The sequence below is a fragment of the Stegostoma tigrinum genome, chromosome 29 (assembly GCF_030684315.1).
Source record: "Stegostoma tigrinum isolate sSteTig4 chromosome 29, sSteTig4.hap1, whole genome shotgun sequence".
Taxonomy (NCBI): domain Eukaryota; kingdom Metazoa; phylum Chordata; class Chondrichthyes; order Orectolobiformes; family Stegostomatidae; genus Stegostoma; species Stegostoma tigrinum.
In genome coordinates this window covers 15,708,983-15,735,320 of record NC_081382.1, presented here as the reverse complement: position 1 = coordinate 15,735,320, position 26,338 = coordinate 15,708,983, and the positions used below count along the sequence as shown (strand labels likewise).

Genomic DNA, 26,338 nt, shown 5'->3' with positions numbered 1-26,338 from the left:
GGAAGGGATGGGTGTGAGGAAGAACAGGTTAGGGAGGCAGGGACGAGCTGGGCTGCTTTTGGGATGCAGTGGGGGGAGGGGATGAGCTGGGCTGGTTATGGGATGCAGTGGGGGGAGGGGAGATTTTGAAGCTTGTGAAGTCCACATTGATACCATTGGGCTGCATGGTTCCCAAGCAGAATATGAGTTGCTGTTCCTGCAACCTTCGGTGGCATCATTGTGGCACTGCAGGACGCCCATGATGGACATGTCGTCTGAGGAATGGGAGGGGGAGCTGAAATGGTTCGCAACTGGGAGGTGCAGCTGTTTGTAGCGAACCGAGCGGAGGTGTTCTGCAAAGCGGTCCCCAAGCCTCCGCTTGGTTTCCCCAATGTAGAGGAAGCCGCACCGGGTACAGTGGATGCAGTATACCACATTGGCAGATGTGCAGGTGAACCTCTGCTTAATATGGAAAGTCATCATGGGGCCTGGGATAGGGGTGAGGGATGAGGTGTGGGGGCAAGTGTAGCATTTCCTGCAGCTGCAGGGGAAGGTGCCGGGTGTGGTGGGTTTGGAGGGCAGTGTGGAGCGAACAAGGGAGTCACGGAGAGAGTGGTCTCTCCGGAAAGCAGACAGGGATGGGGATGGAATAATGTCTTGGGTGGTGGGGTCGGATTGTAGATGGCGGAAGTGTCGGCGGATGATGCGTTGTATCCGGAGGTTGGTAGGGTGGTGTGTGAGAATGAGGAGGATCCTCTGGGGGTGGTTGTGGCGGGGGCGGGGTGTGAGGGATGTGTTGTGGGAAATGTGGGAGACGTGGTCAAGGGCGTTCTCGACCACTGCGGGGGTGAAAGTTGTGGTCCTTGAAGAACGTGGAAATCTGGGATGTGCGGGAGTGGAATGCCTCATCCTGGGAGCAGATGCAGCAGAGGCGGAGGAATTGGGAATAGGGGATGGAATTTTTGCAGGAGGGTGGGTGGGAGGAGGTGTGGCATCAAGAAGTATAAATGGAGTTAATGGATGGAAGATTGGTTTGTGCGATAGACTGGGCTGAGTTTACAACTCTCTGTTGTTTCTTGTGGTCCTGGGCAGAGCAGTTGCCGTACCAAGCCATGATACATTGAATAGAATGTTGTCATTATAAAAATTGGTGAGAGTCATTATGGACATGCTGGATTTCCTGAAATGGAATTAGCGGAATACTCAATGATTCAACTGGTATAATATGCTGAATATCGGGGTGCCAACTCACTGTCATTTTTGTCAGTTATGGAAGGAGATGCAAGAACAATAACCCCAAAACTTCTTGAGGACATTTGCCAATAAGATTCCAGTTTGAAACATTTAATTCAATTGAGAAACTGGAGATACGGAATTGTTCTGCTTAGAGCAGAGAAGGCTGGTGGGAAGTTTAACAGCCATGTTCAAAATAATGGATTAATACAACTGATAAAGAACAGTAGTTTCCAGCAGGCAGGATGGTTAGGAACCACGGGACATACTGCCAGTTGATTGGCAATAACATATGGACTATTTTAATCGCACTGAAAATTATTTTGTTTAATTCTTTCATGGGATATGACTGACATTTGTTGACCATCACTCATTGTCCTTCAACTCAGTTGCATTCTAGACTACTTCAGCAGGAATTTAAGAATCATCCACATTGTTAATATTCTGAATTATGTCAAATTGGGGGATTTCCTTCCTTGAGGACATTGGTTAACCGGATGTGTTCATCCAGCCTCACATTTTATTATCTTGGAATTCTCCAGCATCTGCAGTTCCCATTATCTCTTTTACAACAATCAATGGTTTCAAAGTCACTACTACTGTACTGACTTCATATTCCAGATTCATTAATTTAATTAAAATTTGCCTGAGCTCTGGGCTGCTTGATCAGTCACATAACCACTTCACTATTATCTCTCCCCCAATTTGGAATGCACCTCCACAAAGATTGGTGGAAGCAGATTCAATAGTTATCAAAAGGGAATTGAAAATTTTTTGAAAATGGAAACAACTGTTGCAAGAGAAAGCAGCAAAGTGATGTTATTAGATAGCTATTTCAATGAACCAACAAAGGCACAGTGGGATTTGTGGCTTTCTTCTGTACAATATGATGTTGTAAATGATACGTGCTCTGAAAGAATTAAGATTGGAGCCTGCATTAAGCTCCATCTAATCTGAAGAGGACGTACTAACTTGAATAGTGATAAGGCAGAACATCTTTGGATCTTGGAGGGAAGACGCAAACCCACTAGTTTCCCCATAGTCACAGTAACAAAGTCGAACAGACTAATGCAATTACCATCTAATTACCATCATGCAATAAACCACATCTTGTTAAGACAAGAACCTCTTCCTCTTAAGATTCAATTATGTTTGATCCTCTGCAAATGTCAACCAATTAGGCCCTTAGACCCAGTCAAAGAAGTACTGCTAGTATCATTCTAACAATAAATAATACAGATAATGCGATGTTTGAAAACTAACAATTTAGAGGTCACTTAAGAAGAACAAATTGTAAAAGTTCTTTGTGCAGCTGAAGTATCACATCACTGTACCTAAGGTTATTGGATGTCTGTATGTCAGTGATGTGGCCTTTATGCTTGACAACCTAGATTTTCTCATCTCCTTCATTTTAGTATTGGTCGCAACCTGCTTTTATCAATTTACAGGATAACAAAGTGTGTAGCTGGATGAACAGGCCAAGCAGCATCTCTTGCTGTGTTCATCCAGCTACACACTTTGTTATCTTGGATTCTCCAGCATCTGCAGTTCCCATTATCTCTTTACCAATTTACAGCCTATTTTTAAAGTAACAATAATCACAAAATATAGACTGAATTGTCAGCATATTATTCACAACTTTGCATCATAGTTCAGACTGATCCATCATCAACCAAAGATCACATAGTTGCACATTCCAGCAGCAGCCAATAAATATGCAATCAAGAGTGCAAGCCTTGGCTGATATTTGACCTCGCTCGCTGATCATGGACAGTTCCACTACCGAAGATCTGCCAGCTCAGCAACAGGCCAGAATAAAATTTGGAATCTTATTGGTCTGAGTGATTTAGTAATACAAAAAGCAGTGAAATTAAAGATTGATCACTAGGGAGATATTAGTGTCTAATAAATTCCATAAAGACTAGTGAAGAACATATAAATGAGAAGTAGGACTTGGCTATTTGGCTGTTCGAGGCTGCTCCACCAGTAAATAAGTTTGTGGCTGCTCTGATTGTAACATTAAATCCATATTCCCTCCCACCCTGATAACATTTCATCTGTTGATAAACCAGAGACTATGCACATCTGCCCTAAAAATATTCAATGAGTCTGCTTCCACCACATTTTCAGGAAGGCAGTTCCAAAGCCATATGAGGAACAGTTTTGCCTAATCTCTGCTTTAATTGGGCAAACTCTTGAGTTTTAACATGATTTATGTTCTCCATGAGAGAGAAAATTCCTTTGCATATCCACTCTGTCAAGACCCCTCAGGATCTTATATGTTTCAATCAAGCCATCTCCTACTGGCCTAAACTCCATTGAGTACAAGAGTAGCCTGTTTGCCACAAAGAAATGTTGGGTAAGAAGGCCAACTTGCACAGTCTTGGATAGACTGGATTTAATGTGCTGATTGGCCCTTTCTTATTCCAAGCTTTCTCAAGTTCTTAGTTGAATATAACTTACTGCAATATAATTTCATATATTGCAAGTTGAAATTTTCCAGAGACTATTCAAACAGAAAAAAAGGTTCTGAAATGACCATGCAGAATTAGTAATCACAGGAAAATCATGATCTAAAAAACACGTGTACAAGCTTTTGTAATTGTTCCAATATTGCCTTTATATTCACTAATGTAGTATTAGATATAGAAAATAAAGCTAAGATTAAAAAAAAGACTATTACACTGATTAGTTTCTAATCAAAATAATTATATACATTGTCATAACTTACAGATGTCATCATGCCAGAAAGAAGGTAGAGTATTCCTGTCTACATGTTTTGATTTGGCATAATATTCATTTCTTCGGAGAATATGTGACCTATATTTTAAACTTGTAATCTCAGTAATGCACTGTTGTATTGATCTATATTTCATGGGAAAAATGCTGACAGAAATATGTTGTCAGACTGAAACAGCAACAATATTTTCCATCAGTGTGGTCCAATTTGGTCTCATAAAAGTACTCCCTCATCCAGTTAGGAATTGCACATTCAGTTATTTACTCATCAAAATAGCCCTTTTTAGTCCACACACAACATGCTGAGAAATCATTATGGAGAAACTTAGTCTTTTGTGCTGAATTGCATAATTGCAAGAGCAATGGCATTCCTTTTTCCTTCAGCTCCTGCTGATTTACTTATAGACTGCTTTCTTTGTGAAACAGTCCCAGGTGAATTGCATTATCTGGTGTACTAGTTTGCTCACAGGCCCGCTAAGGCAACTTTGAACACAATTCTTCAGTCATGCATTAATGTACTCATAGAATTAGGCTATTCAGCCCCTTTATCTTGTTCTTAGTTGAATATAACTTGTATTGTACTCCCGACAAAACAATTTCACATTTCTCATCCATACTGCAATATAATTTCATGCATTGCTAGTTGTTAGTTAATACAGATCTGAAACTTAATTCCATCTACCTGTCATGAGTCCTTAACAATTATTGTCCTTGAAAGAAAAGTGTGATTTTATAGCACGTCATAACTGTTGAATGCTTCAAATGTTCATTCATAAAAAAGGATAGGCTGCAGCCAATTCACACATAGTAAGCTCCCACAACAGCAATATGATAATGAGAGTGATCTTTTAATCTGTATTTCTGGTGTTATTTGAGCAATAAAGATTGAAAGGACATGAGGGGAAATCTCTACCGCCTCTTCAAAAAATTATCTTTACACGCACCTGTCAGGGTAGATAGACCTTTACTTTTCATGCTGAAATCCAAAAGTGAGACTTGAACCCACAACATTGTAGTTCATGGTTGACCCATTGGGTCTAATTGTTGCCTGCGTGCAGAGATGCATTTATGAGTAGCCACGCTTTGCCTCTTTTGGAGGAAATCAAACCCCAGTTTCCTTTGGCTGTTTTGTGGATTGACAATTCCTACAAACCCAAGCCCCCACTGAAGTCAGTTTCCCATTTTAAATTCAGGCAAAAATCGAATTTCCTCTCAATCAACCTTTTCGTCAGATTTTGTGTGGTTTTCAAGGCCCATCAAAATCTCATCAGATCTAAAAACTTGTGAAGAAAATGGAAACATTTGCCAACGTGTCAGGATAATTCCGAAAGTTGTCTAAAATGTTTTCACACCTTCAAGCTTCACTAATAGGTGCTGTCATAATGTAAGTGCTTTCAATAGAACATAAAACATAGAACATTACAGCTCAGTACAGGCCCTTCGGCCCTCGATGTTGTGTCGACCTGTGAAACCAATCTGAAGCCCATCTAACCTACACTATTCCATTATTATCCATTAAATGGAGTGATTCATCAATGGTAATATTGTGTTTGTTGACCAATATTGTGTGATTTTTCATATAAATTACTGTACTTCTGCAATGGAGAAAGCATCATAATGCAGTGAAATATGTTACAAAATTTCTTATCAACCCGTGGTGTCATATTTTGAATACTGATGGATGACAAATCTAGCTGATAAAAAGGAATAGCTTAATAACTTGAAAAATCATTGAACAATTTGCTCTTCTCATTTGATTGAAAAGCACTCAGTTTTAAATTTAAAACAAAGACATTCTATTCTGTCTGTCACAGAGATCATTCAGTTGTTTGGGAGGCTGTGGACGTTATGAATGTTTGGCTGAAATGACTTTTGCATATGGGTTTCAACACATGGGTGTTCCATTCATTGGCAAATGAATGATAGTTTCATGAAGTTGTAATAGTCAACTTTGCCTTTGATGTGGATTCTAATTTGTTGATTTAATATAATAAGATCAGAAGGTTTTTTTTGTGTGGCAGAGAGCATTTTTTTCTCAAAATCAAGACAAGTGTGTTTGATGAAGACTGCTCTTAAGAGGGTCTGAGATTTATTTTTGGCCCCCTCAGGAAAGTTAAATATTTTATATTGATATTCTATTGAATCTAAGGAATATAGTCAGTAGATACTGGATGACTGGCTATGAAGGTTCACGGAGAAGGCATGGAATGGTGAGAGTCAGATGTGAGAACGTAAAGCTTAGGGCCCTTCAAACAATCCCATTGCTGTTATTGTCAAGAACTAAGCCAAACCTCGTCACCAAACAATTGCGTTGTGGTGAGCTGGATTTGCCATGCACTGATCAGATTGCAGTGAGTAGACTGAGGCAGAGATGATGCCATAATTTTGTGAATTGGATTTAATGGAATGCCATTATTATGTATCTTCTCCATTGCTGGACGATGTAGTGCAACAGGTTGAACTGAGATATTCAAGAAGGAATTAGACAATTACCTGAAAAGGAAGTGTGCAGGTTTCGAGGAAGAATACAGGGACATGATACTCCGAACATAAGAGAGAGAAACAGGAGTAGGCTATTTGATCCCTCAAGTCTGCCCTGCCATTTTATAAGATTAAGGTTAATGTTCCCCAGCTCTCAACTCTACTTTTGTGCCAGGTATAGCATGCAACTCCTCAACATTTCAAAATTGTATCCAGCTTCCTTTGAAATACATTTATTCTTTTGGGTGGAAAATCCTAGATATACACTACTGTCTAGCAAAAGAAATTAATTTGTATCTCAGTCTTAAATGAGTCTCCCCTCACTCTGTAACCAGGTTCCCTAGTTTAAGATTCCCTCACTAAGTAGAAACATCTTCCTAACATCTACCATGTCAAGCTCCCTCAGAATTTTGTATGTTTCAGTAAGATCACCTTCATTCTTCTAAACTCTAATGAATAAAGGCTGAACCTGGTTAGCTATTCTTGATAAGCCAAACCCTCATCTAGTGAATGTCTGTTGAATTGCCTCCAATACTAGCGTATCCTTCCTTAAATATGTGCATTGTGCACCTAGTGTAGTCTCACCAACACTCTGCGTAGTTGGAACAAATTGTAACTTCTCTATTTTTAAGCTCGAATCCTCTAGCCATAAAAGTCAAAATTCATTTGCCGTCTCAATTACTTTCTGCACCCGCACACTAACCTTTTGTGTTTCCCGCACTGGACAATCCAGATCACTCTGTGCTGTGCCTTTTTGGAGTTTCTGCCCATTTAAAAAAAAAACTACCTTTAGATCCTTTCTTCCAAAGTACATGACCTCACACTTTCCGAGGTGAAAGCCCATTTGCTATATTTTCTACACTCACTTAATCTATCTGCATCTTCTTATGAATTCCTCATCAAAATATGCCCTCCTATATATTTTTGCATTATTAGCAAATTTGGATTGATCATATTTTGTCTGTCTTCCGAGTAAATATTATTGATTGGAAATAATTGAGGCCCTAGGACTGACCCCTGTGGCACTCCACTAGTTATATCTTTCCAACCTGAAAAAGACCCATTAACCCTGATTCTTTGTCTTTTGTGTGCTAAAACAATCCTCAGTCCATGTTAATGCATGACCCTGAACATTCTAAGCTCCTATCTTTTGCAATAAACTTTTATGTGACAATTTATGAAATGGCTTGTGGAAATCCAGTTCCATTAATTCTACTAATTCCCTTTAACCAACTGTACTTTAAATCCTCAAGGAACTCTTGCAAGTTTTGTCAAACATGGCACACTATTTGATTGTGTTGAGTTTTTCTAAACATCCTGCTATTTCTTTATTAATGGGCTCGAGTGTTTTCTCAATGACAGGTATTAGGCTAATTGGTCTATAGTTTCCTGCTTTCTGTCTCCCTCTGTCGGAACTTCTCTGGAATCCATTGAATTCTGGAATACTTAAACAAATTCCTCCACAATGTCTTCAGTCTTGTGTTTTAAAACTCTTGGATGCAAGCCATCAGGTCCTGGCAACTTGTCTGCATTCAGTCCATCAGTTTGTAAAATATTTTATTCCTTGCGATAACGACAAAATTTTTCTTCCCGCACCTTGTTTATACAATATCTTTCAGATCTTTTGTGGCACAGTGTTGGTGTCCCTACCTCTAAGCCAGGAGGCTTGAGTTCAAACCCCACCTATTCTAGAGGTGTACAATAACATCTGTGAATGGGTTGATTTGAAAAATATCTTCTCCATGTGAATATTAGTGCAATATTATGGTTTTTATTACCTATTTTTCTGTTGTCCATTCTCACTTCCCCAGTCATATCCTGCAAGGGTCCCATACTCACTTACCTTACTCTACGCCAATTGTACAAGACTCAGATAATAATCTGGAGATTGTCACATTTGTTGCTCTGCTTTTTAATTTATCTCTGAGCTGCTTGTCATCTCTCCCCAGCATCTATTTCCAACTCCTACAATAGTCACTGGCACCCGCATGCATCTTTCCATTCCCACTCCAAGGTCCTCCCCTACTCAGACGTGGTGTCTTTAGACTTGACACTAGATAGGCGACACAGCCTTCAGGAGCGCTGTAACTTTGCTGCAGAGGACAGTATTTATTCCTCTAATTACGCTAAACCTATTACTGCTATACTTCTCTTTCTCCACATCCCTTCCAGCTCAGCCTTCTCTTCAAAGGCCCTCTGTACCATTGTGGTTTTGCTCATCCTCTCTCCTGTCTGTGCCCCCATCCATATTGGCAATGCTCCCTCTGAGCTGTGTGGTCAATCCATGCACATTAGTTTCCATTTACACACCTAAGAGGACCCTGCAACAGGAAAAGAAAATTAGAGGGAACATTGCAAAGGAACAAGAGCCTCTCATCTGTTGGACAACGAGACTGTTTGAGGATCCTCCAAATAGTACTCCTTCTCATTTTCCTTCCAACTGTTTGAGCCTTTGTGTGACAGCACATTCTGAAACTAGAAGTTAATGTGATTGGTGTATGCAGAAACTCTGAGGAATCTTGGAAAGACTGCACAACCTTGCAGCTTACACGGAACTTTGCCTCCAAAACTAAATTGTGGCTCCGAATAGCTGCCCCACTCAAAGTCATACCCCCCCATACCTGCCCAAGAACCAAATTTGATGTAATCTGTGACAGTTTCCTGAAACATAATGCCCAGATAACATTCCCAAAGTATCAGGAAATAATTCTTATTTTGTAACGATAATTATGGACTAAACTCTCCAGAGTAGGTTGCACAAGCAAAATTAACTGCCTTGTACCCTCAAAGCCCATGGCAAAGGCTTAAAATTTCCCCTGCAAGCATCAATATTTGATGGTCTAACAGCCTGAACTGTACAGTCAGTAGTAGAGTGGAGAGAAGGCCCACTCTCCGGACTTCACTGTAAATCCATCGACAAGAAGAGTGGGGAGGACAAATGGCAATGGGCAATCCTGCTGAAGCCATGCCCTTTCCTGTTGATGTCACAAGTGGAAGGCACAACACTTGGTTTCCTGTCTTCAGCTCAATGAAGGTAAGTCATTTTTCACATAAGTACATTTGTTTTTCAACCAACTTTGAATCGTACCTTCCCCTGCACATGACAACCCTGTCTCCATAATTGCCTCTTGCCCACCAGTGCCCATTGCACCACTTGCCCTTCAGCTCCACCTATTCTTTATTCAGGATTCCCAACCTCACATCTCCTCCACTATATTCCTCAGTCTCTCAATGACCTCTCCCCAGTCTTCCCATATCTTTCCACATCCCATTGATACTCCTGACTCTCCTTGCAATTCAGTGGGTCTGAGGAGCCAGGGAGGAGTTGGGTTGCAGCATGGGAATTGGGGAAGAGGTAGTAGAGCAATGTTGAGAGATGGGATGCAGAGCTGGAGGGTGGTGACACTCACTGTTATTTCTTTCTAGCAGAAAGATTGTAACACTGGTCTGTCGGTATCCTATAGGAAGGTAGGTGATCATCCATGTATCTTCTGTGCAAAATATTTAACTGATTTTCAAGACTGATTTTCCAAATTTTCACTCAGAGATGGACAGCCAGTGCCAAGTAACTGGATCAAATGTCAACCATACCATCTTTCTTGTAATATTTTTATATGCATTAGTATCTCCTGAAGCATAGTCCTTGTGTCCAGTTTGGTTGGTGAGAGGCAGGGATGGTAGGATGTTTGGTTCAGGGAGGCTGGTGACTTTTAAGGACAAGCGTCAGGGAGCCAAGAGGTCAGGGGCAACTGGGTGATACTGGGGGGTCCAGGGGTGTGGAGCCACAGGACTTCAACTGTAAGCTCTGCAGGTGCCCATTCCGGTATGGCACAAATTTTGAATCGAAGCATAAATGGACTCTTGGAGACTACAGTGCCATCACCATCTTCAATAGCACCAACCTTCTAACTGCTTACCACCCCTAAGATCAGATTCAGTCCTTGTGAAATGCCCCTTCTGATTGAACCTTGCAGGAGAATCTCTAATATTACACATGCTTATGTTTACATTGTGGTGCAGTGAGCGATAATACTTCTAAAGAGTATTTCAACTTTGTATTGCAGGACAAGCACATCAAGTAAACAAAAATAGATAAGAAAATACGTATCAAAATCTAAAATAATCCCATATTATATCTTTCTGTGAGGTGGTATTATGGGTGTATTGTTACCTTGAATTAGAGAAAACCTCTTTGCCTATATTAGTAATCATCTTCCTTCTTTAGGTTCCCAAATGATTGAATCGTTGCTGAGGTATAGTACTGATTCCCCTTGCCTTTACCTTGCACAAGTGGCCTTTGTTCATGTGAGTGTGGCCATTTCCCTTACTGGAAGGAGTATCAATATCCACACACATAATGTCTCCACAATTGAAATTCAGAAATAATGAATATGCTCATTAATGCCCACCCATGAACATTTATAGGTAGGAAAACAGAAAGAAAATGTGCTTGGTGATGCTTAGTCCAAAAAGGTAATGGCTGTGTGGCACATCTCGGAGCACAACTTGTCTCACATATGCTCTCACTTGAAAAGTTGCATTTGTGCCATTAGCTTCAGCCTTATTTTAACAGTCATGGATCCAGCACCATATTCTAATTGGAGGAGATTGTGAGGCATGAAAAAATCTTTTCACATGGTTTATATTTGAATTACAGGGCATATTTGGATGTGAATGATCTGAAGAACATTCTGAAACTAGATGGTGCAACACATCTCAATATATTCTTTGCCAATTCATCTGATGAAGAGCTGGCTGGAGTTGCCACATGGCCATGGGACAAAGAAGCCCTAACACATCTAGGTAGCTAATGCATGATTTAATCATCTCTCCCTGTTTCTCTCTCTCTCTCTCTCTCTCTCTCTCTCTCTCTCTCCCCCTGCCACACTCCCCCCGCTCCCCAACCCTCTGCTGATCACTATCTTATAAAGTGACTTGCATCCTTAGTGGAATTTTCCTAATGAATATGCATGAGATACAAGACAGGAACTCCACTTGGAAAGCTCATGCAGCAATATTCATGCATCAAAAATAAATGTTTCCTTTTTAAAGTCAAAGTAAATATTCAAGAACATCTAAAAGGGCAATGTTCATCCTGCAATTTATTCCCAACAAAGTATTGTGTAGCTTTTGACACAAAGCATCCAAGCTATCAGAGTGTCAAGAACCAGTCAATTCAATCACAACTACAACATTCACTGTTGATCTGCCAGAAAAGGTGAGAAAATAACGCTTGGGATGATCAAAATTTATCACAATTTATTTCACATAGTAGAATGTCATGTGGTCTGGATGATCTGGTGCCAAATGAAGTCCAGTGGAGTTTGTGAGTGGTTAGGTTATTGAAATGGGCTACTCTGGGTTTAAATAGATATTCCCTCATTGACTCCCTACCCTACTGCCACCCCAGTCCTCCAATTCTCACAAGACAGTACATAAATTAACCAACTTTTAAAAAGACCATCAGACAACATGCTGCCAATATCCAGATAAAACACAGGCTTTGGCATTTACCCCTCAGGCAAAGGAAATCCTGAACTAGCGAGCTGCTAACTAACTGATTGCATGACAGTTGTAGCAAACTAAGTAATGCCAGAAGTCAGTAGTGGACACAGAGATAACAAGGTGTGGCGCTGGATGAACACAGCTGGCCAAGCAGCATTTTCGGAGTAGGAAGGCAGACGTTTTGGGCCTAGACCCTTCTTCAGAAAAATGGAAACAATTGGAATTGCAAGGAAACTGGAATCAAGAGGCCGTGCTAACCAGACAGCACAAATGTGGTGTTTTGGATTGACTGGGGATCCTGGGGAGGGGTGAGAACAGACTCGAGATGTACACTCACCCCCCTTCCTTCCCACATCTTCAAAAAGATCTCTCCCCTGCTGAAGCATGCTCAGTAAAGGATCACAAAATACATCCCCCTGAATTATAAAAGATCTGTCTGTAAATGACTGTTTTGTTTGGTGCAATGAACTAGTGTGATAAGGTGTATAATTGTGAAGTAAATTGAGTCAGGTTTGTGTGAATGTTTCCATTAATGATGATTATCTGTTTTCAGTCAGGATGAACTGGTTTTCCATGCAGAGGTGAATGTGTTTGAAAAGTAAGATTAAAACCAAATTTGTTCAATTCAGCTAAAGGTGCTAACTAAGAATGGTTTACAAGCGTGACAAAGGCTTGAAGGAGATAGTTTACTGTACACAGCCCATTGTAGGATTTATTCATGCACTATGTATGTATTTACATCACAACCAGGACAACCATATTGATTTTATCTTTTACATCCCTCCACTCTAAATAAGAGTTCTGTTTTTGCACATAGGTGGCATCGTGCTGAACCCCTCATTCTATGGAATGGCAGGTCACACTCACACTATGATCCATGAGATCGGGCACAGTCTTGGGCTCTACCATGTGTTCAAAGGGATTTCTGAAATTGAATCTTGCACTGACGTATGTATGGAGACTGAAGCTTCATTGGAGACTGGCGACTTGTGCGCTGATACTAATCCAACACCAAAAAATAAGCAGTGCAAAGATCCCGATCCTGGAAATGACACATGCGGTTTTGGCCATTTTGTCAACACCCCTTTCTTTAACTACATGAGCTATGCAGGTAAAATGAACAACAATTTAACAATGTAATAGTGAATGGTACAATAAACATTTCTGTCATAGAGAAATGTTCACTGAAATTATTCTTTATTCGCATTGCTGTAGAATATGTAATGATCTCTCAGTTGTCATATTTGGAAATGTCAGATGAAATTTACATTATGTAAGTAGAAAGTGCTGGTCAATTTCATTGTTCAGCAAACTAAGTATCACGAAAGTTAAGGGTTGCTTTACTTGCCCACTAAAAGAAAATGGTAAAAATCTCATTAAGTAACCCCTGATTGGATCACCAAGCAGGTTTGATTTTCTATTAAAATGATTGTGGTTAGTACTGCTGCCTGACAGTACCAGAGACTCAGGTTCAATTCCACCCTTGAGCAACTGTCATCATGGAATTTGTACATTCTCCCTGCGTCTGTTTGTTTGCTCTGGTTTCTTCCACAGTCCAAAGATGTGCAGGTTAGGTGGATTGGCCATGCTAAACTGCCTATAGTGACCATGGATTTGTTGACTAGGTAGGCTTGCTATGGGAAATGTAGGGGCAGGCTTGTTTAGGATGCTCTTCAGTGGGTCAGTGTGGATATGCTGGGCTGAATAGCCTGCTTCCTCATGGTAGGGATTCTATTAACAAACAGATTATCTAATCCCTACTTTTGTTTTTTTTTGAGCTTGTTGATAGACTCCAGTTAAACTTCTTGTGAGTTGCATATTTGTGTTGGCTGGTCTCTGACTGATGGCAAACAGGGTGTTAAAGTAATATCCAAATATTATTAAAGGACAAATATATTTTTAACAATTTTCTCAGACCTTTGTTTACCTGAAGCACAACTCAATGGGAAATTATTGTATTTATGGAAGAGAGATTAAAAGGTCAAAGGACAACATTTTCCTCTTCCTTGATGGAACAAATCTCTTACAAGTATTTTGTTTGCATTTTGGTCTTCCCGTAAAATTGTACACAGTAGCCAAAATTATTTTAATAGGTAATTTAAGGTCTTTCCCTCATTACTTCTTCTTTGATGACAATTGCACATTGAATACAATGTGCATCCAACATTCAGCTACCAATTAATATCTTTGTTATTGGAAAAGATACAAAACAAGTCAGTGCCAATATTACAGTTTGGGGTTTAAGGAAAGTGTGAAAGGTATAAAATGAAAATGCTGATGTGTGTTGAATGCATTGTTGTTGTAATGTCTTTGTTACAAATTGTATGTGTCTCTTTCAAAGATGATGACTGCACAGATTCCTTTAGCCCCAATCAAGTAGCCAGGATGCACTGTTACTTGGATCTGATATATCAGAGCTGGCAGCCACCCACAAAACCTCCACCTATTCCTGTTGCTCCAGAGATAATACATCAGACTGCAAGATCGGTGATACTCCACTGGCTTCATCCAATCAATGGGCAGTTTTACGAGAGGTAAAAATGGGTACAGATATTATATTACCCACAAACCATACATGTGTCCATGTTGATACTTTACTGATGTGTGACCTCATATGTTTCAACATTAAGCATGTAAAAAGAAACACACACAGGAAGGTAGACCATGTATGTTGGCTCACTATTTGCTGAACTAAAAGCAGTACATGAACAACACAGGTCATTATTAAGCATAGGTCAACAAGCAAGTTGAATTTAGGAAGAGATACCTACGAATTAGTAGGCAACACAAGATGGTTGCTGATTTCCACTTCTTCACAGTTGGCTTCATAAGTCATGGTTTTAAATCTCCTTTTGATGTGCATGACGTGCGTTTGCCCATTAAAATCATCAAGAACAAGTTAAACCTCAGGTTTAGCCACATGAATACCTTTGTGATGAGAAAAATCAATGTTCCAACTAATTTCACTTCCTTATGCATGGCTCATTTGTTACACTGCGTGGCCCTTTTAAGCTTGTTCAGAGTAGCATATGTAAATATCTTAAAGGGACTGCTGTTATCCCCTGACTTCATGCTATGTTCTGGAGTGCCTCACAACTGGGCAACTTAGAGGGGAGATTGCCAATGATAAATGCAAATTCAATTATTCTCACTCGCCCAGAAAGTGAACAATTAAAGGCATGGTGTTCCATTCCTTCAGGTTGTGAATTTTTGCTGGTTATTCTAAAATATGTTTTTTCATTTTTTCTTTCTTCTTTTTCTTCTGTGTCCTTTTGCTGTTTTTTATTCAAATTTCCTTTCCCTCTCTTCATTTCTGTGTCTGCAGCTGTCATGCGAAACAATTCTGGCCCATTAATGCACCATTTGCGAAAGTCTTTCCTTTGTTTTTCTGGTTCTTTTAATCTCATTCGTTAAGGAGATACACTGTTAGTTTAATGGCCCACATTTATCCCAGTTGCTCTTGTCCTGATTGTGCTACTATTAGCTCACATTTCCAGCGATCTTATGGGTAAAATATGCTAAAAATATGTCACACATAGTTCAAAATAATGGATCATGCCATGAAATACTCCCCTCCAGGTAAAACCTGTGCTGATGTCTTTCGAGTTCTCCCCCACCCATATATAACATTGCTTCCCTAAAAGTACAGTTGCATGCATGTTGATGTATCAGGCCTGTGCCACGAAAAATCCATTTGGACAATCCACCTCAAAGCCTGCCTAATATTCATTGATGGAAAATGTTACAATGGTCATTGGTCATGATGACACTTGCAGTCCAGAGCCTGTTACAAACAAGCATACAGAATGTCTTCGAGAAACTCAGTACGCCTGGCAGCATCTGAGGAGAGAAAGAAACAGTTAAAATTTCGAGGGCAGTGTGAGTTTCCCTTTGGCTCAGAAGAAAAGTCATACCAGACGTGAAACATTAACTGTATTTCTCTCTCCAAAGGGGCTGCCAGACCTATTGAGTATCTCCAGCACTTTCTGTTTTTATTCCAGGTTTCCAGCATCCACAGTATTTTGCTTGAATACAAAGTGTCTTTCTTTGTTTGGTAATGGTCCTGTGAAGCGACTTAATACATTTCACCACATTCAAGATACTATGCAACTACGAGGTGTTGGTATTGTTATTGTTTTGTCTTTTTAGTTCAGTGACGAGACATCGTGGGCTTTACACTAAAATTGGCAAAACTGTTGTGTGTGGAAAGTATTGTCAGGTGATACTGTGTCATTTTTTTCTTCTTTTATTTTGCTTCCTGGATTCCTAGAGAAGTGGGATCAATATGTGATGCGTGCACTGAGCATGGAGCATTGGTCCAGTATGCTTACAATGCTTCTTCCCCTAGACCATGCGATCCATCTGGCCACTGGAGCCCCAGAGAAGCAGAAGGTTAGCACCTTTAGTGACATGGTGGGAGGTGGGGGGATGATTGTACCTTTTGTTATACTTAAAATTTCAAGGGTAGAAAAGTATACTCTCTGATATATGTTAATCAGTGGTTCCTCTCCATTTCAGAAACTGCTTTCTTCCCTCATTAATCCTGCCTATTCCTCTACAGTACCAACCAATACTCTTCACCTACCAACCAGGCAGAATGTCAGAGTTCAACTTGTTATAACTAAGCATGCAATCATACTTGGAGCAGATTTACCTTCATTTTGTTTCTGCTCTTTCACTTCCTCTCTGATCCATTCAGCTCTAGATGACTCCAAATTCCTGAATGTTAAATCATAGTAAAATACTCGCATCCTATCCATATCGGCCTTGTGCATTCATTGCACTAACCGTTTATTTCTCGAAGGTCCCAGTGCAATAGATGTTAATATGATTAAACAACAAATTGCTGCCTTTACGTTTCAAGGATATGAAATTTAGGCTGTTGCATTTACATTAGATGTGTCTTTATTGTTCATGTGTGGCTGTACAGGACATTGGTTAGGCCACTATTAGAATACTGTGTGCAATTCTGGTCCCCCTGCTATAGGAAGGATGTTGTGAAACTTTAAATGGTTCAGAAAATAATTACAAGGATGTTGCCAGAGTTGGAGGGTTTGAGCCTTAGGGAGCGGTTGAATAGGCTGGAGCTATTTTCCTGAAACATCTGAGGGTCGGGTGGTGACCTTATAGATGTTTATAAAATCATGACAGGCATGGATAGGGTAAACAGACAAGGTCTTTTTCCCAGGGTGGGGGAGTCCAAAACCAGAAGGAATAGGTTTAAGGTGAGACGGGAGAAGTTTAAACTTGACCTAAGGAGAATGTTCTCAAGTAGAGGGTGGTGTGTGTATGGAATGAGCTGTCAGAGGAGGTGATGGAGGCTGGTACAGTATAACATTTAAAAGGCATCTGGATGGCTTTGTGAATGGGAAGGGTTTAGAGGGATATGGACTAAATGCTGGCAAATCGAACGAGATTTGGTCAGTGTAGATGGGTTGGACTGGATTGTCTGTGCCTGTACTGTATATCTCTATGAATCTATGTAGCTGAGTGAAACAAAGAGTTGCATTCAGACCTAGATAACAAAGTGTGAAGCTGGATGAACACAGCAGGCCAAGCAGCATCTCAGGAGCACAAAAGCTGACGTTTCAGGCCTAGACCCTTCATCAGGGAGAGTTGCATTCAGACCTAACTGCTGGGTTTGGCTATGTCTGGCAAATGCCATCCTCAATATTACAACTTCTAATATGTAAAGCTCAAAGAGAACCAATCCTGCTTTTCAACCTACATTTTCACTAATCCAGGCATTATTTTAGATTTTTTTCTTCTGCCTGTGAGATGGGGGCATCGCTGTCTGGTCAGCATTTATTGCCCATCCCTAGTTGCCTTTGAGAAGGTGTGGTGAGTTGCCTTCTCAAACTGCTACAGTCGACATGCTGCAGATTGACCCAAATGCCATTAGGGAGGGAATCCCAGGATTTTAACCTAGCATTTGCTTTCATTTATTCAAAATATCCCTGTAACTGCCTTAATATCACATTTTTATGCTAAATCATTTATTTAATTCAATATTTTTCTCCACACTCACATTCTTATACGATCCTTTCCTCGATCTTTTCCAACTGAGAAATTTAACATAGAGAAGATATTGCTAAAACAGCCATAGTAGCTCTGTACTGAAATTCAGGATGGGCATTTATTTATGAATAGGCTGCTTGCCATTTCTGTCAATACTCACGGTTTCATTCCATAAATACTGTCAGCTAAGAAAGGTTTTTTTTAACCTCAGCCTTGTAAGTTCTAATTGTCCTCATATTGACAGCCTTTGATAGAAGGGAGTTCAGATTTTCATAACTACCCTTGGAATGTTTTCTAACTTTGCTTCTGTATGACCTAGTCCTAATTTTTGCAATCATGTTCCTAAGTTCCTTTTTGTCTTCCTGGAGAACATATTTTTTTCCATATCAAATCATTTTATTCAATACTTCCAGTTTACCTTTGAATATTCTATACTCAACTGAACGTAAGCTACATGTGTTTCGCATATTGTGACAACTTAATCATTTAAGTATCGGTATTATTCGATAAAACCTAATTCAGTTCTCCTGGTGAATCTGCACTGAACCCCTTCGAAGGTCAGTATATTCTTCCTGAGGTATAAACAAATAGAAGCCAAAGGTAACCATGTGGCTTGTCATGCCTGCTCTATCATGACGCCATGGCTAATTGGACTGTGGCTCTGCATTCCTGCTTACATTGATAACCTTTAACTCCTTTGTTAGTCAAGAGTGTATCTACATCTGTTTTAAAAATATTTGTCCATCTAATGTTTTCTGGAGAAAAGAGTTCCAAAGATTCAAATTCTCCATAATACCGAAATGGCAGGCTGTTATTTTTAGACCATGTGCTCTGTTTCTAATCTCTGCCTCATGGAGATCATACCTTTCAGAATTTACTAAAGGGAATGTTTCAGGAGTTAGAGACAAAATTAAACTGCAGATACTGGAATCAATGGTAGACAAACAGGAGGCTGGAAGAACTCAGCAAACCAGGCAGCATCTGAAGGGAAGGAGAAGTCAACATTTCACGTATTACCCTTCATCAGGACTGGATGTGGGGATAGGTGGAGCTGCAGATAAAGAGAGGGGAGAGGAGTGGAAGCAGAATGGTGGTGATTGGTGGATGCTGGTAGAAAGTATGACCTGTTTGGTTGATGGAAGGGATGAATCTTTTCCAACCCTACCTCCTCCCTTCCATTCTTTCTGACCCGCCCTTCCAGCCACCCACCAGATTCATCCCTCCCGTCGACCAACCAGGCTGTACCTGCCACCAGTGTCCACCTATCACCACCATTTCTCTACCTCCCCACTCCTTATCTGCAGGCCCCCCTACCCTCACATCCAACCCTGAAATACCCAAGATGTTGACTTCTCCTTTCCTTCAGATGCTGCCTGGCTTGCTGTGTTCTTCTGGTGCCCTGTTTGTTTACCAATGCTTCGGAGTATCTGGCAGCTCTACGTTAACAGAAGCATCTGTTCCTCTTGCTTTGTGCCCCAGTGCCCTTCTCTAAAAGTCAATACTTGTTTATCCTTTTTGATTGCTTTTTGTACATTAATAGTGTTAAATGGTTTGTGTAATCTTTCTAATCCTCTAAGAATTTTCAGTTTCTTATCATTTCGAAAATACTTGATTCACGTTTGCCATGTCTAATACATTGTCCACCATGAGATTGATGTTTCTTACACTTTCGTCCACTCACTTAATCTGTCAATAGCCCTGTACAGCTTCCAGCTGCCATTTGCACTGTACAATTGAAATGTGCTCACTATTATAACCTATTGGACACAGGAACGTTCACAAACCGCAATGTGATAATAAGCAGTTAATCTGTTTTATGTGATGTTCACTGAGGGAAACATTGGCTTGAATATGAAGAAGGTTAACAAAATAATTTTTAAAAAAAACTGCGGATGCTTGAAATCAGAAGCTTAAACAGAAATTGCTAGAAAGTCTCAGCAGGTCTGACATCTCAGGTCACTGGAACCAAAACTCGAACTCCACTTTCTCTCCACAGACATTGAGTTTCTGCAGCAATTTTTGTTTTTGTTCCAGGGATAAGTCCCTTGAATTTTCTGTGAAATACTGCTACAGGATCTTGTTTGTCCACCTGAGGGGGCAGTCAGTGTCAGATTAATGTCTCTTCTGCAAGATGGCAAATCTGACTTTGCAGTACTTCCTGAGTACTGTGCTGGACTATCAGCCATGGCATTGGTTCTTGAGTCCAAAAGTGGACCTTGAATCCAAAACCATCTAATGCATAGACAACTACTAACTGAGCCATAGCTGACACTACTATGCCTTCAGAGGCGAGTTGTCGTCTCCCTTTTGGAATAGCCTCCTGGTTATCACTATCTTGACTGTCACATTTCGCTGGTGCAGGAGGTGCAACGGTATCAGTATTTGTACCTATAATTAGAGACGAGTTTGCGCCCTGAGAAGAAAGAAAGAAAATGTTTGACTTTATTCTTGCACCTTCCCATTGTTGTCTCAATGGCACAACAGCAGAATATTTAGAGAAGGAAACGTGATGAACCAAACTTAAATCATACTATTTGATGTGACTGTGTGCCTTTAGATATCCACTGCGCTAATTCCCAGATCTCTTAAAAAACTTATGAAGAAAATATTCCATTTTGGATTGAATCCCAGCCTAGAAAGTTGGAGCCAGAAAGTAAAAGGACCAATTGTTAACCTTTTTTTCCAGAATCTCTATCTGTGGATTATCAACATCAACACAAATAATATTGCTAATAGACGTATCTCTGCTCGTTTGAAACCCAATTAGCCTGCTGACCTGGACAGTCTGGAGACACCTTTGAGTGCTTCTAGAAATCTGTTGGAATTGTTTTTTGTGCATTCAGAGTAACATTTTTGAAACTTTTTTTTCTCGATGTGTTGCAGCGTTTTGATAATGTCCTTATGTAACAACACACTTTGGAACACAAAGACATAAATAATATGTGTTATTCGTGTGAAGCAAAGCTAGCATTTATTAAAGCTTCAAAAGAGCCATTGCCAGCAATTAAATGCAACAATTTCCCTCTGGCATCTATCTTATTTGGAATGAAACTTGTCCTTCTGTGCTGGGGTGATCTCTAAGCACATTGTTTTACGCCTCCTCCCTTCTCAAGGCCCCATGTTACCCTTTCGTTAAAGTGTAAAAGAAACTAAATGAGGGGAAAAAAAATAAAGCTAGCAAACGAAATGGACAAGTATTTCCTGAAGTGAATAGCAGCAGAAATTATATGCATGCAGCATTGGTTTCAATAGAATACAGGCAACAAATATCACCCATTAATCTTTCTGACAGCACTGTGCATTGATATACTAATCAGAATGGTAGGAAACTTCCCCCCTCAATTTACAAAATGAACTCTGTTCAGCATTTAATGGTTTACGAAGTATGATTAAAGTTCCTGATTGGTTGCAAAGTGAAGCCAGTGTGTTATGCTTGTCTATGCAACAGTGATTTTAACCCTCAATTGACAAAAGCCTTCAGTTTTTTTTTGTGTATGCGAGGAATGACTGATTGAACTAGATTAATTTAGGATGTCTGGCCAACATGGACGGGTTGGACTGAAGGGTGTATATGCCTTCCATGCTGTATAACTCTATGACTCTGTAACATTGCTTTTATTAACTTACACGGATGATTTCATCTTCTTCAAACTCCTTTCTCTCTGCAGGGCCTCCTGATGTAGAACAACCTTGTGAAAACAGTGTCAGAACGTGGAGCCCAGATGCTGGTGTTGATGAGAAGACAGTTCCCCCGGTATGCCCGGAGCCTCAGGGTTGCTACTTGGAATTGGAATTCCGCCATGTCTTAATCCCCGATTCCCTGACCGTTTGGGTCACGTTCACTGAATGGACTGCTCACGGAGCCATTCACGACATCAAATTACTGACTGTGAGCGGGAAAGAAATCTCGCTCGGACCGCAAAATGTCTTCTGCGACGTCCCCATTACGGTCAAGCTCACCGTGTCGGAGGAGGTCTATGGAATCCAAATCTTCACACTCGACGAGCATTTGGAAATTGATGCTGCCATGCTGACCTCCGCACCTCAAAACACTCTCTGCAAAGAATGTACACCGATCCAATACAAAATCATACGGAACCCACCATTTATAGAGGGACCAGTATTCGTGGTGAAAGATCTGAGCAGAAGGTTCGAAGACACGTAAGTGCGTTCACTATATCAGACCCCACAGAGCAATTAATGGGTTCAAATTTCTCTCTTCTCTTTGTTTTCAGAAATTGTTGGTGCCTTGGGATTTTAAAATTCTGCTTTCTCAGCCAGTTTGAAACAAACAACCGGAATTTTCTTAAGGTGAAAGAGGGATGATGGAGGGAGGAATGGAATTCAGTAAAAGTTTGTGGATGGATCGAACCTTTACTGTCTTCCCAACAAGTTAAATAACACCAGTGCTTACGTTTCATAATCCGCAACATGTAATATTTTTCTGTTTTCGAGTTTGTGTTAGAATTTTAGGTGCCAGGACAAGTGACATAGTTTTTCCATATTCTGCAAACTACCAGAAATCAAAGTTATGGAGCATTTTATGGCGGAATTCAAAATTAGGAACACATTTTTCAAAATGCTGGTGTGTAAATGGAACTTAATCCAATTAAAAACTGTCAAGCAAAATGTGACTGGTCAATGTCATCAAACTGCTTAGATTCCAATGGATTTGAAAGATAAAACAGCTCAGACATTTTTTTCCCCTAAATTTTTCATGATTTCACAATGCAATCCAGATGAATACTTATATAACACACTGGGCCATCGAGAAAAGTGTGTTGCCAGCTGTGTTACAAGTGAATGCATGACAGTATGATCAGTGACAAACTTACCACAACCAGTCATGTATTCTCTTCATCTTCACTTCAAAAAGAATTCACTGGAAACCTTGCTGCTAATGTATAGCATCTGTTGCCGTATGAACTGAATGTAGCAGTAAACAGAGCGGCATGGTGGCAGAATGTTTGTGTCAGATTCCTCCAGCAACAGAACTTCATTCAGAACATCACTGTGGGGGCCTTTGAGTAGGTGTTTCATTCGGCCAAGAGCAGGCCCATATTTTCTCCATTTGCCAGACATGTTGGGATGAGAAAACATGACCAAATGTACTTCATAGGAGCTCATTTAATGACAACTGCAAGTTAATGTCTATTGCTGACAGTGCGAAATACAAATTGAAGTTACCCCTCAAAATGTCTCCCTTGTAAGATATGGAGAAAGAAAGGAACAGAGGGGTATGCTGTAGGCATTAGATAGAGGTGGGTGGATCATATAGTAATCAGCATGGAAAAAACCCGTCCATTCAACTGGTCTGTTGACCAGGTTTCCTAAACTGAACTAGTCCCATTTGCCTACGTTTGGACCATATCCCTCCAAACCTTTCCTATCCATGTACCCGTCCAAATGTCTTTTAAATTTTGCAGTTGTACTTGCCTCTAACACTTCTATGTGGCACCTCTACCTACCTCTACATGGCATGGTGGCTCAGAGATTAACACTGCTGCCTCACAGCCCCAGGGATCTGGGTTCAATTCCACCCTCAGTTGACTGTCTGTGTGGAGTTTGCACATTGTCCCTGTGTATGTGTGGGCTTCCTCTGGTTTCTTCCGACAGTGCAAAGATGTGCAGGTTAGGTGGATTGACCATGCTAACTTGCCCCATAGAGTTCAGAAATGTGTAGACTGGGGAGGTTGTGGCTCTGGGATGGGTGTTGTGGGGTGTCAGTGTGAGCTTGTTGGGCCAGGAAACCTGTTTCCGCACTATAAGGATTCTTTGAAAAATTACATGTCTTTGAAAACTTCCTCTGGAAGCTCATTCCATATGTACACCCGCTCTGTGTGAACAAGTCACCCTCAGGTAAGGTTAAATCACATGGAATCCAGGGAATATTAGCCAATTGGATAAAATTGGCTTGACAGTAGGAGACAGAGGGTGGTGATACCATGTTGCTATTCAGACTGTAAGCCTGTGACCAGTGCTGTGCCGCAAGCATCAGTGTTAGGTATGCTATTGTTTGTCATTTCTATAAATGATTTGTTTTAGAATGTAGGAAGCATGCTCTGCAAGCTTGTGAATGACACCAAAATTGGTGGGACAGTGGACAGTGAAGATAGTTATCTAAGCGTGTAATGGGATCTTGATCAACTGGGCTAGTAAGCTGAGGAGTGGCAGATGGAGTTTAGTTTAGACAAATGTGAGGAGTTGCGTTTTGGTAAGACACACCAGGGCAGGACTTATACACTTAATGTTAGGGCCCTAGGGAGTGTTGTTAACAGAGACTCAGGGGTAAAGGTACATAATTCCTTAAAAGCAACATTACAGGTAGACAGGGTGGTGAAGAAGGCATTTGGCATACTTGACCTCATCAGTCAGAACATTGAGTACAGGAGTTAGGACGTGACATTGGTAAGGCCACTTTTGTAGTACTGTGTGCAATTGGTGGTATGACAAACTGTGAATACTTTCTAAACCAGTACTGTAATAGTCAGTGGAGTTGCAAAGTCAGAATGGAACTAATTCAAAGCAAAGGTCTGTGAAACAAGCAGGATCAGCTTAATTACATTAATTCTGAAGAGGATAGGGTCCATCCATTCCAAGAAGCACTATTTAACATGAATAGATGAATAGGAATTGGAAGAGAGCTGTGGGAAAAATCCAAAATGACTGAGACAAAAGGATGTGGAAAGTTAATATAGAACAGACAGAAAATGTTGCCTTTCAAACCACACAGTTGGAACAATATTGGCATTCCTTCGCTGTCACTGGGTCAAAACTTTCTTCATAACCGCACTCTGGGTATACCTACACCCATAGGCTACAGTGGCTCTAGAAAGCCCAGCACCATCTTCTCCATGGGACTTAAGGATGCACTATGCTGTCCTAGCTGGTGATGCTTATGACCTGTAATTGAATTTGAAGGCAAATAACTTGCTGGACTCCCATTTGGTGGCAAATGAGAGACTAATATTTGTCAGACAGGTGAGAGAGAAGGCAAAAAGGAGTGAGTGACTGCATTTTGAAGGAGTGATTTACCACTTTTATTGATTGCTTGGCTTCATCCTGTGAAGGTGGAAATTACTGAACCACTAGAGCTGATGCAACACTCCTTCATTTCACTTGTGTTCAATTTTCATTCATGCATGACTTGCTTAGCAGAGAACCAGACTTCCTAAGCTGTTGAGTGATCTCTCTCTTGGCAGATTGGCAGTGGCCAGTGCCAATGAATGGGATGGTATTGCCCATTTACATGATTGCCCTTTATAAAGTGGTTGAAACATGTTAAATATGTACATGAGTCCCAATAGGCTAAATCCCGAGCACACGAGATCAAATGCTGACAGGCATGACAAAGAAAAATACATGTAGATTCCTTTCAGTTTATTTTTGTAGCCAGGGATCAGGTCTGTTCAGCCAAGAATGTAAAATATATGGTACCCTGTAGAATAATGACAGTGTTGGTAAAGGCAACAGTTAGAATAAAGTAACTTCAACTTTGCATAAATTGAAGCATCACATTCAAGACGTTGACACATATTTGCACGCACTCTATTTGGCAAACAGCAACAAGAGGACAACTTGTTCCAAGCTTTCCTTGAATAGAAGAAAATGTCTTGCTTGCATCTTCTTAAATATTCCCAATCCTAACACTTAAAACAAATGTTAAACCTGAAGAATTGATTTTAGCTAACTTGCTAAGAATGGAATATAATAACAAAATGAAACAACAGCAGCGCACGGGTAAGAGAAAGTACCATGGTTTTGAAATAAGAACAGCAAATGCTGATCATTCATATTAGGCCAACTAACCACTGAAGAGGAAATACAAGATAACATTTCAGTTCTGTCCTGTTCCTAATGTTATGTTTTCACCTAAAATATTAACTGTCAGGTAGATTTAGGGAAATAAGATAATGCCAGCTGATGACTGTTACACCAGACCTTAATGTCCAAGCTTTCCCTCAGTCTTATTAATACAACATGGTTAAGCCATTTTCAAGATTTTTAAATTGTGGAACCAGTAGATGAATACATTTATTCCAGTCCAGAATTGTGAAATGAAAAGGTACTGAGCAGTTTGAGCATATTAACATATTCAGAATAACTTTGCAGTTGAAGTAGCAGACCAAGGAATTAATCATGGAGAGAGACAGAGTGGGAGAGAGTGACGGAGAGAGAGACATTTATTGCATATAAGCAAGTTCCCTGTTGACTAATCAAATCAGTCACAATCCCCTGTAATCCTTCAGGTTAACTTCTGCCAGCACGCATCCAGTTTCCTTTCAAAATCATTGACCTTTTCCATTTCCATAAAACAAAACGTTGTCCCTGCATTTCCCCACATTTCTTGCCCCAAATCTCGACTTTGCACTGTCAACTGACA

General features: G+C 40.4%; 1 protein-coding gene across 3 annotated transcripts in view; it reads left to right on the top strand.

Moving 5' to 3' along the window:
- LOC125465534 (pappalysin-1-like) overlaps positions 1 to 26,338 on the top strand; it is a 316,341-nt gene that overhangs the window by 45,361 nt on the left and 244,642 nt on the right. For all 3 annotated transcript variants that reach the window (XM_048559167.2, XM_048559166.2, XM_048559165.2), the window contains exons 3-7: positions 11,090 to 11,235; positions 12,755 to 13,048; positions 14,279 to 14,471; positions 16,208 to 16,329; positions 21,624 to 22,116. In XM_048559167.2, coding sequence (XP_048415124.2) covers positions 11,090 to 11,235; positions 12,755 to 13,048; positions 14,279 to 14,471; positions 16,208 to 16,329; positions 21,624 to 22,116 — 1,248 coding nt within the window. The remainder of the gene's footprint in view (positions 1 to 11,089; positions 11,236 to 12,754; positions 13,049 to 14,278; positions 14,472 to 16,207; positions 16,330 to 21,623; positions 22,117 to 26,338) is intronic.